The sequence below is a fragment of the Bufo bufo genome, chromosome 4 (assembly GCF_905171765.1).
Source record: "Bufo bufo chromosome 4, aBufBuf1.1, whole genome shotgun sequence".
Taxonomy (NCBI): Eukaryota; Metazoa; Chordata; class Amphibia; order Anura; family Bufonidae; genus Bufo; species Bufo bufo.
In genome coordinates this window covers 631602690-631616418 of record NC_053392.1, presented here as the reverse complement: position 1 = coordinate 631616418, position 13729 = coordinate 631602690, and the positions used below count along the sequence as shown (strand labels likewise).

General features: G+C 50.0%; 1 protein-coding gene across 4 annotated transcripts in view; it reads right to left on the bottom strand.

Annotated features, from left to right (window-relative positions):
* LOC120999820 (spectrin alpha chain, non-erythrocytic 1-like) overlaps positions 1-13729 on the bottom strand; it is a 153387-nt gene that overhangs the window by 57773 nt on the left and 81885 nt on the right. For 3 of the 4 annotated variants that reach the window (XM_040430824.1, XM_040430826.1, XM_040430827.1), the window contains exons 19-20: positions 10245-10538; positions 419-2326 (exon numbers count right to left, since the gene is read on the bottom strand). In XM_040430824.1, coding sequence (XP_040286758.1) covers positions 419-2326; positions 10245-10538 — 2202 coding nt within the window. The remainder of the gene's footprint in view (positions 1-418; positions 2327-10244; positions 10539-13729) is intronic. The other variant, XM_040430828.1, reaches the window with a different exon arrangement.

Below are 13729 nucleotides of genomic sequence, written 5' to 3'. Positions count from 1 at the left end.
AGGCGGAGGGGTCATACAAACACCCAGGATACAGGCGGAGGGGTCATACAAACACCCAGGATACAGGCAAAGGGGTCAAATAAACACCCAGGATACAGGTGGAGGGGTCATACAAACACACAGGATACAGGCGGAGGGTTCATATAAACACCCAGGATACAGGTGGAGGGGTCATACAAACAACCAGGATACAAGTGGAGGGGTCATATAAACACCCAGGATACAGGCAGAGGGGTCATATAAACACCTAGGAGACAGGCGAGGGGTCATATAGACACCCAAATAACCCATTATATCCAAGATACAGCTGGAGAAGTCATATAAACACTCAGGATACAAGCGGAGGACTGATATAAACACCCAGATAAGCTAGTACAACCAGGAAACAGGTGGAGGGGTCATATGAAAACCTTCTCACCTTCATCATGGAAGTATTCTCTACAGTCTCAGGTTTAGAAGTCTGTGGACTTGGCCTTGATGATCCTTTGCAGATCTCCTCAGCATTACAGTTTGTGGGTGTAGAGACTGTACTTGGACTGTTCTTTTTCCAGGTGTTGGGTCTTTTCTGCCCCACTATTGCTGTAGATAACCTAGCAGAATCCGGGAGCGTGAATGTGGCTACTAACATGTTTGGTTCAGCCCCAATTACTACCTGACCGTATAGTTCTTTATGAGAGTTGTGTTTTACTACAGCTGGACTACCCCCCACCATAACTTTTGGTGCCATGTTGTGAGATACTGGTGGTGGGCACACTGGTGGAACCTTCTTTGCATTATTCCAGATGCCTTCCAGCTCCTCATCATCGTTCTCCAAGAAGTCATGGTCTGGATGGAGGACATCTGTAAGTGAATTGGTCTTAGTGAATATCCTAACATCAGGTGGGGACTCTATGGTACTATAGGAGGAGTGGTTGGAGGGTTCATATGTGTGGAGGACATAGTCAGAGGAAGACATAGAAGCTGACTGTCCATTATCAGAATATTTCTTCAAATAGTGAGCTCTTCCTGTCTTTTGGTAGACTGGAGATGTGGCAGTAGCTCCTTCTGTCTTTTGGGGAACTGGAGATATGGTAGCACCTTCTGTCTCGTGGAGGACTGAGAATGAGGTGGTAGCTCCTCCGGTCTCTTGAAGGGCTGGAGAAAAGGAGGTAGCTCTTTCAATATCTTGGAGGAATGAGAATGAGGTGGTAGCATCTCCTGTCTCTTGAAGGGTTGAAGGTAAGGCAGTAACACCTTCTGTCTCTTTTAGGACTGAGAATGGGGTGGTAGCTCCTCCTGTCTCTTGAATGGTTAAAGATAAGGCAATAGCACCTTCTGTCTCTTGGGGGACCGAGAATGAGGTGGTAGCTCCTCTTGTTTCTTGGAGGACTGGGGATAAGGAGGTAACTCTTTCTTTCTCTTGGAGAAATGGGGCATCACAGTTTGGTGAAACATCTTCAAGGCTCTTGGGTGAATTTAAGGCTTCCTCCGGTGTGTTCCAGTTATAGTTAAGATGCCGTAAGACAAGAGGGGAAAGTCTGTCTAGCTCAAAGGTATCAATCAAGGCCTCTAACTCCTGAGACTCTTGTGAGCTGGCAATAGACTTCCCATACCCATGAATGTTCTGTCTACAATATCCAGGGCTAGTAGTCAGGGCTTCCAGCCATGCCCTGGTGCCCAGCCACTGAGGGTCCCTTCGAGTAATAGACGAGTGTTCTTCGGTGAGCATCTCACCAGCTTCATGCTTTAGCTTTTCTTTAGAATGTAAATGTTCATCATTTCCAGAGTCAACAGCGGATATTACTGTAATTGCATCTTTGGTATTGTCCAATATGTGTGGCTCCTTAGAGATCTGCAGGGTCAGGACACTTCCTACAGTAAGATGTGGGCAAGAATTGCGCATGGTTTGTTGACCAGAGTCGGGACTTCTCAGCTTCTTAGAACTAGATCCACATTCAGCATCAATGTCCTTGCTGAGCGGGTTTTTCACATAGTTTAGAAATGTTTCAAGCTCCATATTTGTCTCTGCTGTTGGGAAGGTCTTCTCCTGCTTTGGAGGCCACGTGGAAGTCTGGTATCTGGAAGCATCTTTGGTGTCATGTTTTCTGTCAGAGTAAAGTCCCATGATCCCTTGTATTGTACATCTCTGAGCTTTCTCCTTCCGTCTGAGGCTCTTGAAGAATCCGTTGGATCTGATCTTGGGTAAAGCACTAGTGGAAGCCTCACATGAGGGAAACGTGGATTCGTGTCCGTGTCCAGTTGAAAGAGCAACCTTAGAACGTCGGGGCACAGTCAGGCTGTGGTATGTCCCTTGTCCTTCTTCCTTTGTTTTCAAGTAAGTGCTGACCTGGACATGAAAGAAACCAATAGACCTAAACATCAGAATCATACTTGTGAGATACCCGGGGATGTGTATGAAGAAAGGTGTAAGAGATATCTAGATTTCTAGTTGATGGGTTCGGTGTCTGAGAATAAAGATTATATCCGAGTATAAAGGCGCTGAGTGTGATGACTAGGTATGAAGGCGATGAGTGTGATATCTGGGTATGAAGGCGATGAGTGTGATAACTGGGTATAAAGGCGATGAGTGTGATAACTGGGTATGAAGGCGCTGAGTGAGATAACTGGGTATGAATGAAGGCGATGAGTGACATATCTGGGAATAAAGGAGCTGAGTGAGATACCTGGGTATAAAGGCGCTGAGTGACATAACTGGGTATAGAGGTGCTGAGTGTGATATCTGGGTATGAAGGAGAAGAGTGTGATATCTGGGTACAAAGGTGCTGAGTGCGATATCTGGGTATGAAGGCGCTGAGTGTGATATCTGGGTATAAAGGCAACAAGTGTGATATCTGGGTATGAAGGTGAAGAGTGTGATATCTGGGTATAAAGGCGACAAGTGTGATATCTGGGTATGAAGGTGAAGAGTGTGATATCTGGGTAAGAAGGCGCTATTGTAATATCTGAGTATAAAGCCGCTGAGTGTGATATCTGGGTATGAAGGCAACGAGTGTGATATCTTGGTATGACAGGGATCAGTGTGACATCTGGGTAGGAAGGTGATGAGTGTAATATCTGGGTATGAATTCGATGAGTCTGATATCTGAGTATGAAGGCACTGAGTGTGATATCTGGGTACGAAGGTGACAAGTGTGATATCTGGGTATGAAGGCGCTGAGTGTGATATCTGGGTATGAAGGCGACAAGTGTGATATCTGGATACAAAAGTGACGAGTGTGATATCTGGATACAAAGGTGACGAGTGTGATATCTGGATACAAAGGTGACGAGTGTGATATCTGGGTATGAAGGAGCCGAGTGTGATATCTGGGTATGTAGGCGCTGGGTGTGATATCTGGGTATGAAGGAGAAGAATGTGATATCTGGGTACGAAGGGGCTGAGGGTGATATCTGGGTACGAAGGGGCTGAGGGTGATATCTGGGTACGAAGGTGAAGAGTGTGATATCTGGGTATGAAGGTGCTGAATGTAATATCTGGGTATGAAGGTGCTGAATGTAATATCTGGGTATGAAGGTGCTGAATGTAATATCTGGGTATGAAAGCGACAAGTGTGATATCTGGGTATGAAGGCACTGAGTGTAATATATGGGTATGAAGGCGCTGAGTGCGATATCTGGGGATGTAGGAGAAGAGTGTGATACCTGGGTATAAAGGCGCCAGGTGTGATATCTGGGTATGAAGGAGCTGAGTGTGATATCTGGGTATGAAGGAGAAGAGTGTGATGTCTGGGTATGAAGGAGCTGAGTGTGATATCTGGGTATGAAGGAGAAGAGTGTGATGTCTGGGTATGAATTTAATGAGTGTGATATCTGGGTAAGAAGGTTCTGAGTGTGATATCTGTGTATGAAGGCGCCAACTGTGATATCTGGGTATAAAGGCGCCAAGTGTGATATCTGGGTACGAAGGTGCTAAGTGTGATATCTGGGTATGAAGGCGCTGAGTATGATATATGGGTATGAAGGAGAAGAGTGTGATGTCTGGGTATGAAGGCCGCTGAGTGTGATATCTGGGTATGAATTTAATGAGTGTGATATCTGGGTATGAAGGTGCTGAATGTGATATCTGGGTATGAAGGCGACAAGTGTGATATTTGGGTACGAATGCGCTGAGTGTGATATATAGGTATGAATTCGATGAGTGTGATATCTGGGTTTTCAGGAGCGGAGTGTGCTTTCTGGGTACGAAGGTGCTGAGTGTGATATCTGGATATGACGGCGATGAGTGTGATATCTGGGTATAAAGACGCTGAGTGTGATATCTGCATATGACGGCGATGAGTGTGATATCTGGTAATGAAGGCGATGAGTGTGATATCTGGATATGACGGCGTCGAGTGTGATATCTGGGTATGAAGGCGCTGAGTGTGATATCTGGGTATAAAGGCGATGAGTGTGATATCTGGGTATAAAGACGCTGAGTGTGATATCTGGTAATGAAGGCGATGAGTGTGATATCCGGATATGACGGCGCTGAGTGTAATATCTGAATATGACGGCGCTGAGTGTGATATCTGGGTATGAAGGCGATGAGTGTGATATCCGGATATGACGGCGCTGAGTGTAATATCTGAATATGACGGCGCTGAGTGTGATATCTGGGTATGAAGGCGATGAGTGTGATATCCGGATATGACGGCGCTGAGTGTGATATCTGGGTGTCAAGGCGATGAGTGTGATATCTGGGTATAAAGGCGCTGAGTGTGATATCTTGGTATGAAGCCGATGAGTGTGATATCTGGGTATGAAGGTGATATCTGGATATGACGGCGATGAGTGTGATATCTGGGTATGAAGGCGCTGAGTGTGATATCTGGGTATGAAGCCGATGAGTGTGATATCTGGATATGAAGCCGATGAGTGTGATATCTGGATATGAAGCCGATGAGTGTGATATCTGGGTATGAAGGCGATGAGTGTGATATCTGGGTTTAAAGGCGATGAGTGTGATATCTGGGTATGACGGCGATGAGTGTGATATCTGGTAATGAAGGCGATGAGTGTGATATCTGGGTATGAAGGCGATGAGTGTGATATCTGGGTATGAAGGCGATGAGTGTGATATCTGGGTTTAAAGGCGATGAGTGTGATATCTGGGTATGAAGGTGATATCTGAATATGACGGCGATGAGTGTGATATCTGGGTATGAAGGCGATGAGTGAGATATCTGGGTATGAAGGCGATGAGTGTGATATCTGGGTATGAAGGCGATGAGTGTGATATCTGGGTATGAAGGCGATGAGTGTGATATCTGGGTATGAAGGTGACGACTGGGTTCTCATCCCATCCTGGTCTTTATACTTCTAGACTCTGACCTGATCCCTTTAAGAGGCCATTTTGACCCTCACCTGGTTACATGGATGCTAAGTTCGCCCCAGGACATTGTATGTGCTGTAGAGACACAGGTGAGCGCGGTGACACTGCCCCCTGGTGGCCAAGAAAACAGCAAGCAGCAGTGTGCATACAAGAGGTTACAGGGTCCGCACCCTGACTCCATCCCATCCCGGGGGCGTCACTCCTCGGAAACCATGTTCAGGAACAATTCCCTTAAATCTAAGTCAGAATGAGGGGCGAGAAATGGCATGAACCGGCGTCATCGGCGGCAGCGGCCTATGGAATGGGCACAGGGACACCTGAGTGATGAAACCTTCCTCCAGTCACATCCAGAGCTGTTACCTCCTGTCCTGCTCCAGTCACATCCAGAGCTGCAGCAAGTCTTAGGGTCTGCCTCCCACTGACATTAATGTGATATCTGCATCGGCAATTGAATGCGAATCCGCTGAGGAAATCTACGGGAGCGACATGCGCACATGCCCTTCTACTCCAGTCACATCCAGAGCTGCAGCCACAATTCTTCTGTGATAGAATCCATCAGAATTTATCCAGGAGAAATACTCCTAACAGCTGGGACGCCACAGTGCATGTTCTGTCCACTGTGGGAGTTGTAGTCTTCTGTAAACATCTCCCACAATGCACCACCACAAGGCATGTCTGTCCATTAACCAGAGCAGCAGCGAAAATTGAGGCCGCGAAGCCTGACAGCCAAGAGGTGACCTACAAAATTGTGACTGGAGCTCTGGATGTGACTGGAGTATAAGACATGACCTAACAGCTCTGGATGTGACTGGGGAACATGACGTTATAGGGAGGTGGCCTGTAGGGATGATGGGTGCAGTTGTACTCTTATCCTCCCGTGGGTTAGTTCATTAGTAGAGGTAAGTACCACGGCACCACAAGTCACCACATGCTGCACTCTGATAGGTCGGTTACCTCGTCCACTACTGGAAGCGAAACTCGTTTCTTTCTCTTTAAGCTCCCAAATGTGCCCCCTAGAACGCCCTGACAGCGCCTCCAGAAGGACTTGTGGGGTGAGGGCGGCTGAGCAGAGGAAGAGAGAGACAGAGCGTTATATGACGCGGAGCGGCGGGGTGGTGGGCGCTGGGGACACCGCGGCAGAGGGATAGGGTGATGGGTGAGCGGTGAGGACACCACGGCAAAAGGATATGGTGATGGGGGAGGGGTGGGCGCTGGGGACACCGTGGAAGAAGGATAGGGTGATGGGTGAGCGGTGAGGACACCACGGCAAAAGGATATGGTGATGGGGGAGGGGTGGGCGCTGGGGACACCGTGGAAGAAGGATAGGGTGATGGGTGAGCGGTGAGGACACCACGGCAAAAGGATATGGTGATGGGGGAGGGGTGGGCGCTGGGGACACCGTGGAAGAAGGATAGGGTGATGGGTGAGCGGTGAGGACACCACGGCAAAAGGATATGGTGATGGGGGAGGGGTGGGCGCTGGGGACACCGTGGAAGAAGGATAGGGTGATGGGTGAGCGGTGAGGACACCACGGCAAAAGGATATGCTGATGGGGGAGGGGTGGGCGCTGGGGACACCGTGGAAGAAGGATAGGGTGATGGGTGAGCGGTGAGGACACCACGGCAAAAGGATATGCTGATGGGGGAGGGGTGGGCGCTGGGGACACCGTGGCAGAAGGATAGGGTGATGGGTGAGCGGTGAGGACACCACGGCAGAAGGATAGGGTGATGGGGGAGGGGTGGGCGCTGGGGACACCGCGGCAGAGGCATACAGTGATGGGCAGGAGTTGGGGACACAGCGGCAGAGGGATCTGGTGATGGGGGAGGGGCGTGGACACAGCGTCAGAGGCATACGGTGATGGGCGAGCGCTGGGGACACCGCAGCAGAGGGATAGGGTGATGGGCGAGCGCTGGGGACACCGCAGCAGAGGGATAGGATGATGGGCGAGCGCTGGGTACACCACAGCAGAGGAATAGGGTGATGGGCGAGCGCTGGGTACACCGCAGCAGAAGGATAGGATGATGGGCGAGCGCTGGGTACACCGCAGCAGAAGGATAGGATGAGGGGCGAGCGCTGGGTACACCGCAGCAGAAGGATAGGATGATGGGCGAGCGCTGGGTACACCACAGCAGAGGAATAGGGTGATGGGCGAGCGCTGGGGACACCGTAGCAGAAGGATAGGGTAATGGGCGAGCGCTGGGTACACTGCGGCAGAGGGATAGGGTGATGGGCGAGCGCTGGGTACACCTCAGCAGAGGGAAAGGGTGATGGGCGAGCGCTGGGGACACTGCAGCATGAGGGATAGGGTGATGGGCGAGCACTGGGTACACTGCGGCAGAGGGATAGGATGATGGGCGAGCGCAGGGTACACCACAGCAGAGGGATAGGGTGATGGGCAAGCGCTGGGGACACCGCAGCAGAGGGATAGGATGATGGGCGAGCGCTGGGTACACCGCAGCAGAGGGATAGGATGATGGGCGAGCGCTGGGTACACCGCAGCAGAAGGATAGGATGATGGGCGAGCGCTGGGTACACCGCAGCAGAGGGATAGGGTGATAGGCGAGCGCTGGGGACACCGCGGCAGAGGGATAGGGTGATGGGTGAGCGGTGAGGACACCACGGCAAAAGGATATGGTGATGGGGGAGGGGTGGGCGCTGGGGACACCGTGGAAGAAGGATAGGGTGATGGGTGAGCGGTGAGGACACCACGGCAGAAGGATAGGGTGATGGGGGAGGGGTGGGCGCTGGGGACACCGTGGCAGAAGGATAGGGTGATGGGTGAGCGGTGAGGACACCACGGCAAAAGGATATGGTGATGGGGGAGGGGTGGGCGCTGGGGACACCGTGGCAGAAGGATAGGGTGATGGGTGAGCGGTGAGGACACCACGGCAGAAGGATAGGGTGATGGGGGAGGGGTGGGCGCTGGGGACACCGTGGCAGAAGGATAGGGTGAGCGGTGAGGACACCATGGCAAAAGGATATGGTGATGGGGGAGGGGTGGGCGCTGGGGACTCCGCGGCAGAGGCATACAGTGATGGGCAGGAGTTGGGGACACAGCGGCAGAGGGATCTGGTGATGGGGGAGGGGCGTGGACACAGCGTCAGAGGCATACGGTGATGGGCGAGCGCTGGGGACACCGCAGCAGAGGGATAGGGTGATGGGCGAGCGCTGGGGACACCGCAGCAGAGGGATAGGATGATGGGCGAGCGCTGGGTACACCACAGCAGAGGAATAGGGTGATGGGCGAGCGCTGGGTGCACCGCAGCAGAAGGATAGGATGATGGGCGAGCGCTGGGTACACCGCAGCAGAAGGATAGGGTGATGGGCGAGCGCTGGGGACACTGCAGCATGAGGGATAGGGTGATGGGCGAGCACTGGGTACACTGCGGCAGAGGTATAGGATGATGGGCGAGCGCAGGGTACACCACAGCAGAGGGATAGGGTGATGGGCAAGCGCTGGGGACACCGCAGCAGAGGGATAGGATGATGGGCGAGCGCTGGGTACACCGCAGCAGAGGGATAGGATGATGGGCGAGCGCTGGGTACACAGCAGCAGAGGGATAGGGTGATAGGCGAGCGCTGGGTACACCGCAGCAGAGGGATAGGATGATGGGCGAGCGCTGGGTACACTGCGGCAGAGGGATAGGATGATGGGCAAGCGCTGGGTACACCGCAGCAGAGGGATAGGGTGATGGGCAAGCGCTGGGTACACCGCAGCAGAAGGATATGGTGATGGGCAAGCGCTGGGTACACCGCAGCAGAAGGATAGGATGAGGGGCGAACGCTGGGTACACCGCAGCAGAAGGATAGGATGAGGGGCGAACGCTGGGTACACAGCAGCAGAAGGATAGGATGATGGGCGAACGCTGGGTACACCGCAGCAGAAGGATAGGATGAGGGGCGAACGCTGGGTACACAGCAGCAGAAGGATAGGATGAGGGGCGAACGCTGGGTACACCGCAGCAGAGGGATAGGATGATGGGCGAACGCTGGGTACACCGCAGCAGAGGGATAGGGTGATAGGCGAGCGCTGGGTACACCACAGCAGAAGGATAGGGTGATGGGCGAGCGCTGGGTACACCACAGCAGAGGGATATGGTGATGGGCGAGCGCTGGGTACACCGCAGCAGAGGGATAGGATGATGGGCGAGTGCTGGGGACACCGCAGCAGAGGGATAGGGTGATGGGCAAGCGCTGGGTACACCGCAGCAGAAGGATAGGATGATGGGCGAGCGCTGGGTACACCACAGCAGAGGGATAGGGTGATGGGCAAGCGCTGGGGACACCGCAGCAGAGGGATAGGATGATGGGCGAGCGCTGGGGACACCGCAGCAGAAGGATAGGGTGATAGGCAAGCGCTGGGTACACCGCAGCAGAAGGATAGGATGAGGGGCGAACGCTGGGTACACAGCAGCAGAAGGATAGGGTGATGGGCGAGCGCTGGGGACACCGCAGCAGAGGGATAGGGTGATAGGCGAGCGCTGGGTACACCGCAGCAGAGGGATAGGATGATAGGCGAGCGCTGGGTACACCGCAGCAGAGGGATAGGATGATGGGCGAACGCTGGGTACACCGCAGCAGAGGGATAGGATGATAGGCGAGCGCTGGGTACACCGCAGCAGAGGGATAGGATGATGGGCGAACGCTGGGTACACCGCAGCAGAGGGATAGGGTGATGGGCGATCGCTGGGGACACCGCAGCAGAGGGATAGGATGATGGGCGAGTGCTGGGGACACTGCGGCAGGAAGATACGTTGATGGGGGCGAGGAGCAGGCAGTATCGGGGTGACGTGGGCTGCAGCACAGATGGAGGGAATATGGATTTGGAGCAGATTTTGGAGCCCACATTGACTGCTCATCGTGTGACCTCTGTGGGGTGTGTCCCCAGTCCCGATGACCCACGTTTCCCTGCCGCCCGATTCCTTCTCACCATGACGGCCTCTTCCTGCGGTTCGGGGCTGTCGGATCCTGTGGGTAGATTCTTGGGCTCTAACCACAAGGGCCCTCTGGTGCACTTCCTGGGGCTGTCTTCTGGCATGTCGACCCCCTCATCCATGTCTGGGGACCTGCAGGACGGGGGCTGGTACTGTATAGGACTCAGTGCCCTCCTCCTGTATTTGCGGAGTATGGGGCCCCTGGGGGCCGGGAGGGGGGTCATGTCCTCGTCCTCTGGACACTCAAATTCTTCTAAAGCCACGGAGCTGGAGGAGATGAGAGCCATGTCCTGCAGATACAGAACTAATAAGGATGGAGAGAAGAGAAACTACTACTACTCCAATCATGTGTGAGGCATGGACACTAATGGTGCATTGAATTATAACGATACCTGTGAATATAATGCACAAGTGATAAAGCACCAGGGCATCGTGATAAAGTAAGCAAATACAGCTGTGGCAGTGCCGTGTAGCTTCCTACGCGTTTCAAACACGCCGGATCTTAATCATGGCCATGGTGAGTTTGTAGCGCGTAGGACAGGAGTGCTGCATTGTATCATTCTGAAATAAAGCTTCACTGTAGTCCAGGACGTCCGTGCCCGAGACATGAATCATGTGATTACATGAAGACGGGCACCACCAACATGAATGCTACCCTGCCAGTGCTGCCAGCATGAAAGAAGCCCCAGATAATCATACAAGGAACGGTGCGCGACCCTGAGGGCAGCGAAATGCCAGGGGCCTTCTCCCACAGCAATCCCAACTACTTTATATCTACTGACACTCGCACATCAACCTCTGTCTCCTGTGATGTCACATTCTATTTCACTATACCATGCATGTATTGGCTGCTTCATATCTGCTCAGTATTGTGCCGGATATCTTCATATCTGCTCAGTATTCTCTCAGATATCTTTTATTTGCTCTGTATTCTGCTGGATATATTCACATCTGCCGGATATCTTTATATCTGGTCTTTACTCTGCCGGATATCTTTATATCTGCTCTGTATTCTGCCGGATATCTTCTATCTGTTCTGTATTCTGCTGGATATCCTCTATATGCTCTGTATTCTGCTGGATATATTCACATCTGCCGGATAGCTTCATATCTGGTCTTTACTCTGCCGGATATCTTTATATCTGCTCAGTATTCTGCCAAATATCTTCTTATCTGCTCAGTATTCTGCCGGATATCTTCATATCTGTTCTGTATTCTGCCGGATATCTTCATATCTGCTCAGTATTCTGCCGGATATCTTCTATCTGCTCTGTATTCTGCCGGATATCTTCTATCTGTTCTGTATTCTGCCGGATATCTTCTATCTGCTCTGTATTCTGCCGGATATCTTCTATCTGCTCTGTATTCTGTCGGATATCTTCTATCTGTTCGGTATTCTGCCGGATATCTTCTATCTGTTCTGTATTCTGCCGGATATCTTCATATCTGCTCAGTATTCTGCCGGATATCTTCTATCTGCTCTGTATTCTGCCGGATATCTTCTATCTGTTCTGTATTCTGCCGGATATCTTCTATCTGTTCTGTATTCTGCCGGATATCTTCTATCTGCTCTGTATTCTGCCGGATATCTTCTATCTGTTCTGTATTCTGCCAGATATCTTCTATCTGCTCTGTATTCTGCCGGATATCTTCTATCTGCTCTGTATTCTGCCGGATATCTTCTATCTGCTCTGTATTCTGCCGGATATCTTCTATCTGCTCTGTATTCTGCCGGATATCTTCTATCTGCTCTGTATTCTGCCGGATATCTTCATATCTGCTCTGTATTCTGCCGGATATCTTCATATCTGCTCTGTATTCTGCCGGATATCTTCTATCTGCTCTGTATTCTGCCGGATATCTTCTATCTGTTCTGTATTCTGCCGGATATCTTCTATCTGCTCTGTATTCTGCCGGATATCTTCTATCTGTTCTGTATTCTGCCGGATATCTTCTATCTGCTCTGTATTCTGCCGGATATCTTCATATCTGCTCTGTATTCTGCCGGATATCTTCTATCTGCTCTGTATTCTGCCGGATATCTTCTATCTGTTCTGTATTCTGCTGGATATCTTCTATCTGCTCTGTATTCTGCCGGATATCTTCTATCTGTTCTGTATTCTGCCGGATATCTTCTATCTGCTCTGTATTCTGCCGGATATCTTCTATCTGCTCTGTATTCTGCCGGATATCTTCTATCTGCTCTGTATTCTGCCGGATATCTTCTATCTGCTCTGTATTCTGCCGGATATCTTCATATCTGCTCTGTATTCTGCCGGATATCTTCTATCTGCTCTGTATTCTGCCGGATATCTTCTATCTGTTCTGTATTCTGCTGGATATCTTCTATCTGCTCTGTATTCTGCCGGATATCTTCTATCTGTTCTGTATTCTGCCGGATATCTTCTATCTGCTCTGTATTCTGCCGGATATCTTCTATCTGCTCTGTATTCTGCCGGATATCTTCATATCTGCTCTGTATTCTGCCGGATATCTTCTATCTGCTCTGTATTCTGCCGGATATCTTCTATCTGTTCTGTATTCTGCTGGATATCTTCTATCTGCTCTGTATTCTGCCGGATATCTTCTATCTGTTCTGTATTCTGCCGGATATCTTCTATCTGCTCTGTATTCTGCCGGATACCTTTCTGAAGTGTCTTCTCCTTCATTTACTTATTGTCTTACATTGTTTGGATTTTTTATGTTTGCTTTTCTCTATTAATACATTGGAGGAATTGTGACCTTGTATTACTTCTTTATATGCCTTACTGCGGGCAGCGCTGTGGAGGGGTCCCTGGTTCACTTTCTGCACAGGGACACCGTGTACAGTATGTTACATATGGTTTTTAATTGCCTTTAACCCCTTTGTGACCAGCCTGTTTTGGGCCTTAATGACCAGCCATTTTTTTTCATTTTTTCATTGTCACCTTCCATGAGCTATAACTTTTTTATTTTTCCATCTATGTAGCTGTATAAGGGCTTGTTTTTTGTGGGACAAGTTGTAGTTTTGAATGGCGTCATTTTCAGGAGCACCTAACTTACTAACTTTTATTAACGTGTTTTGGGAGGGAAATGGGGAAAAAACAGCAATACTGCCACTGAGTTTTTACATTATAAATTCTGCGACGTTCATTTTTCAGCAGAAATAACACAATAATTTTATTCTCTGGGTCAGTAAGATCTTTTTTACTTTTCTTTCTATGGAGCTTAGTGAAGGCTTCATTTTTGCAGGATGATTTGAAATTTTTGATCCCTTTTTATTTCATTTTCTTTGTGGCAAATACACAAAAAAAAGCAATTCTGGCAAATTTTTTTTTACAGCGTTCACTGTACAGAATAAATTACATGATTATTTTTGCTATTTTTTTTCAAAGAAATAGTTTTTTTTGTTATGGAAAAAAGGTGTTTTTTTCATTTGCTAAATTTTATATTTGACAATTTTTTGTTACTTTTTTTAACCATTTAATAATCCCACAAGGGG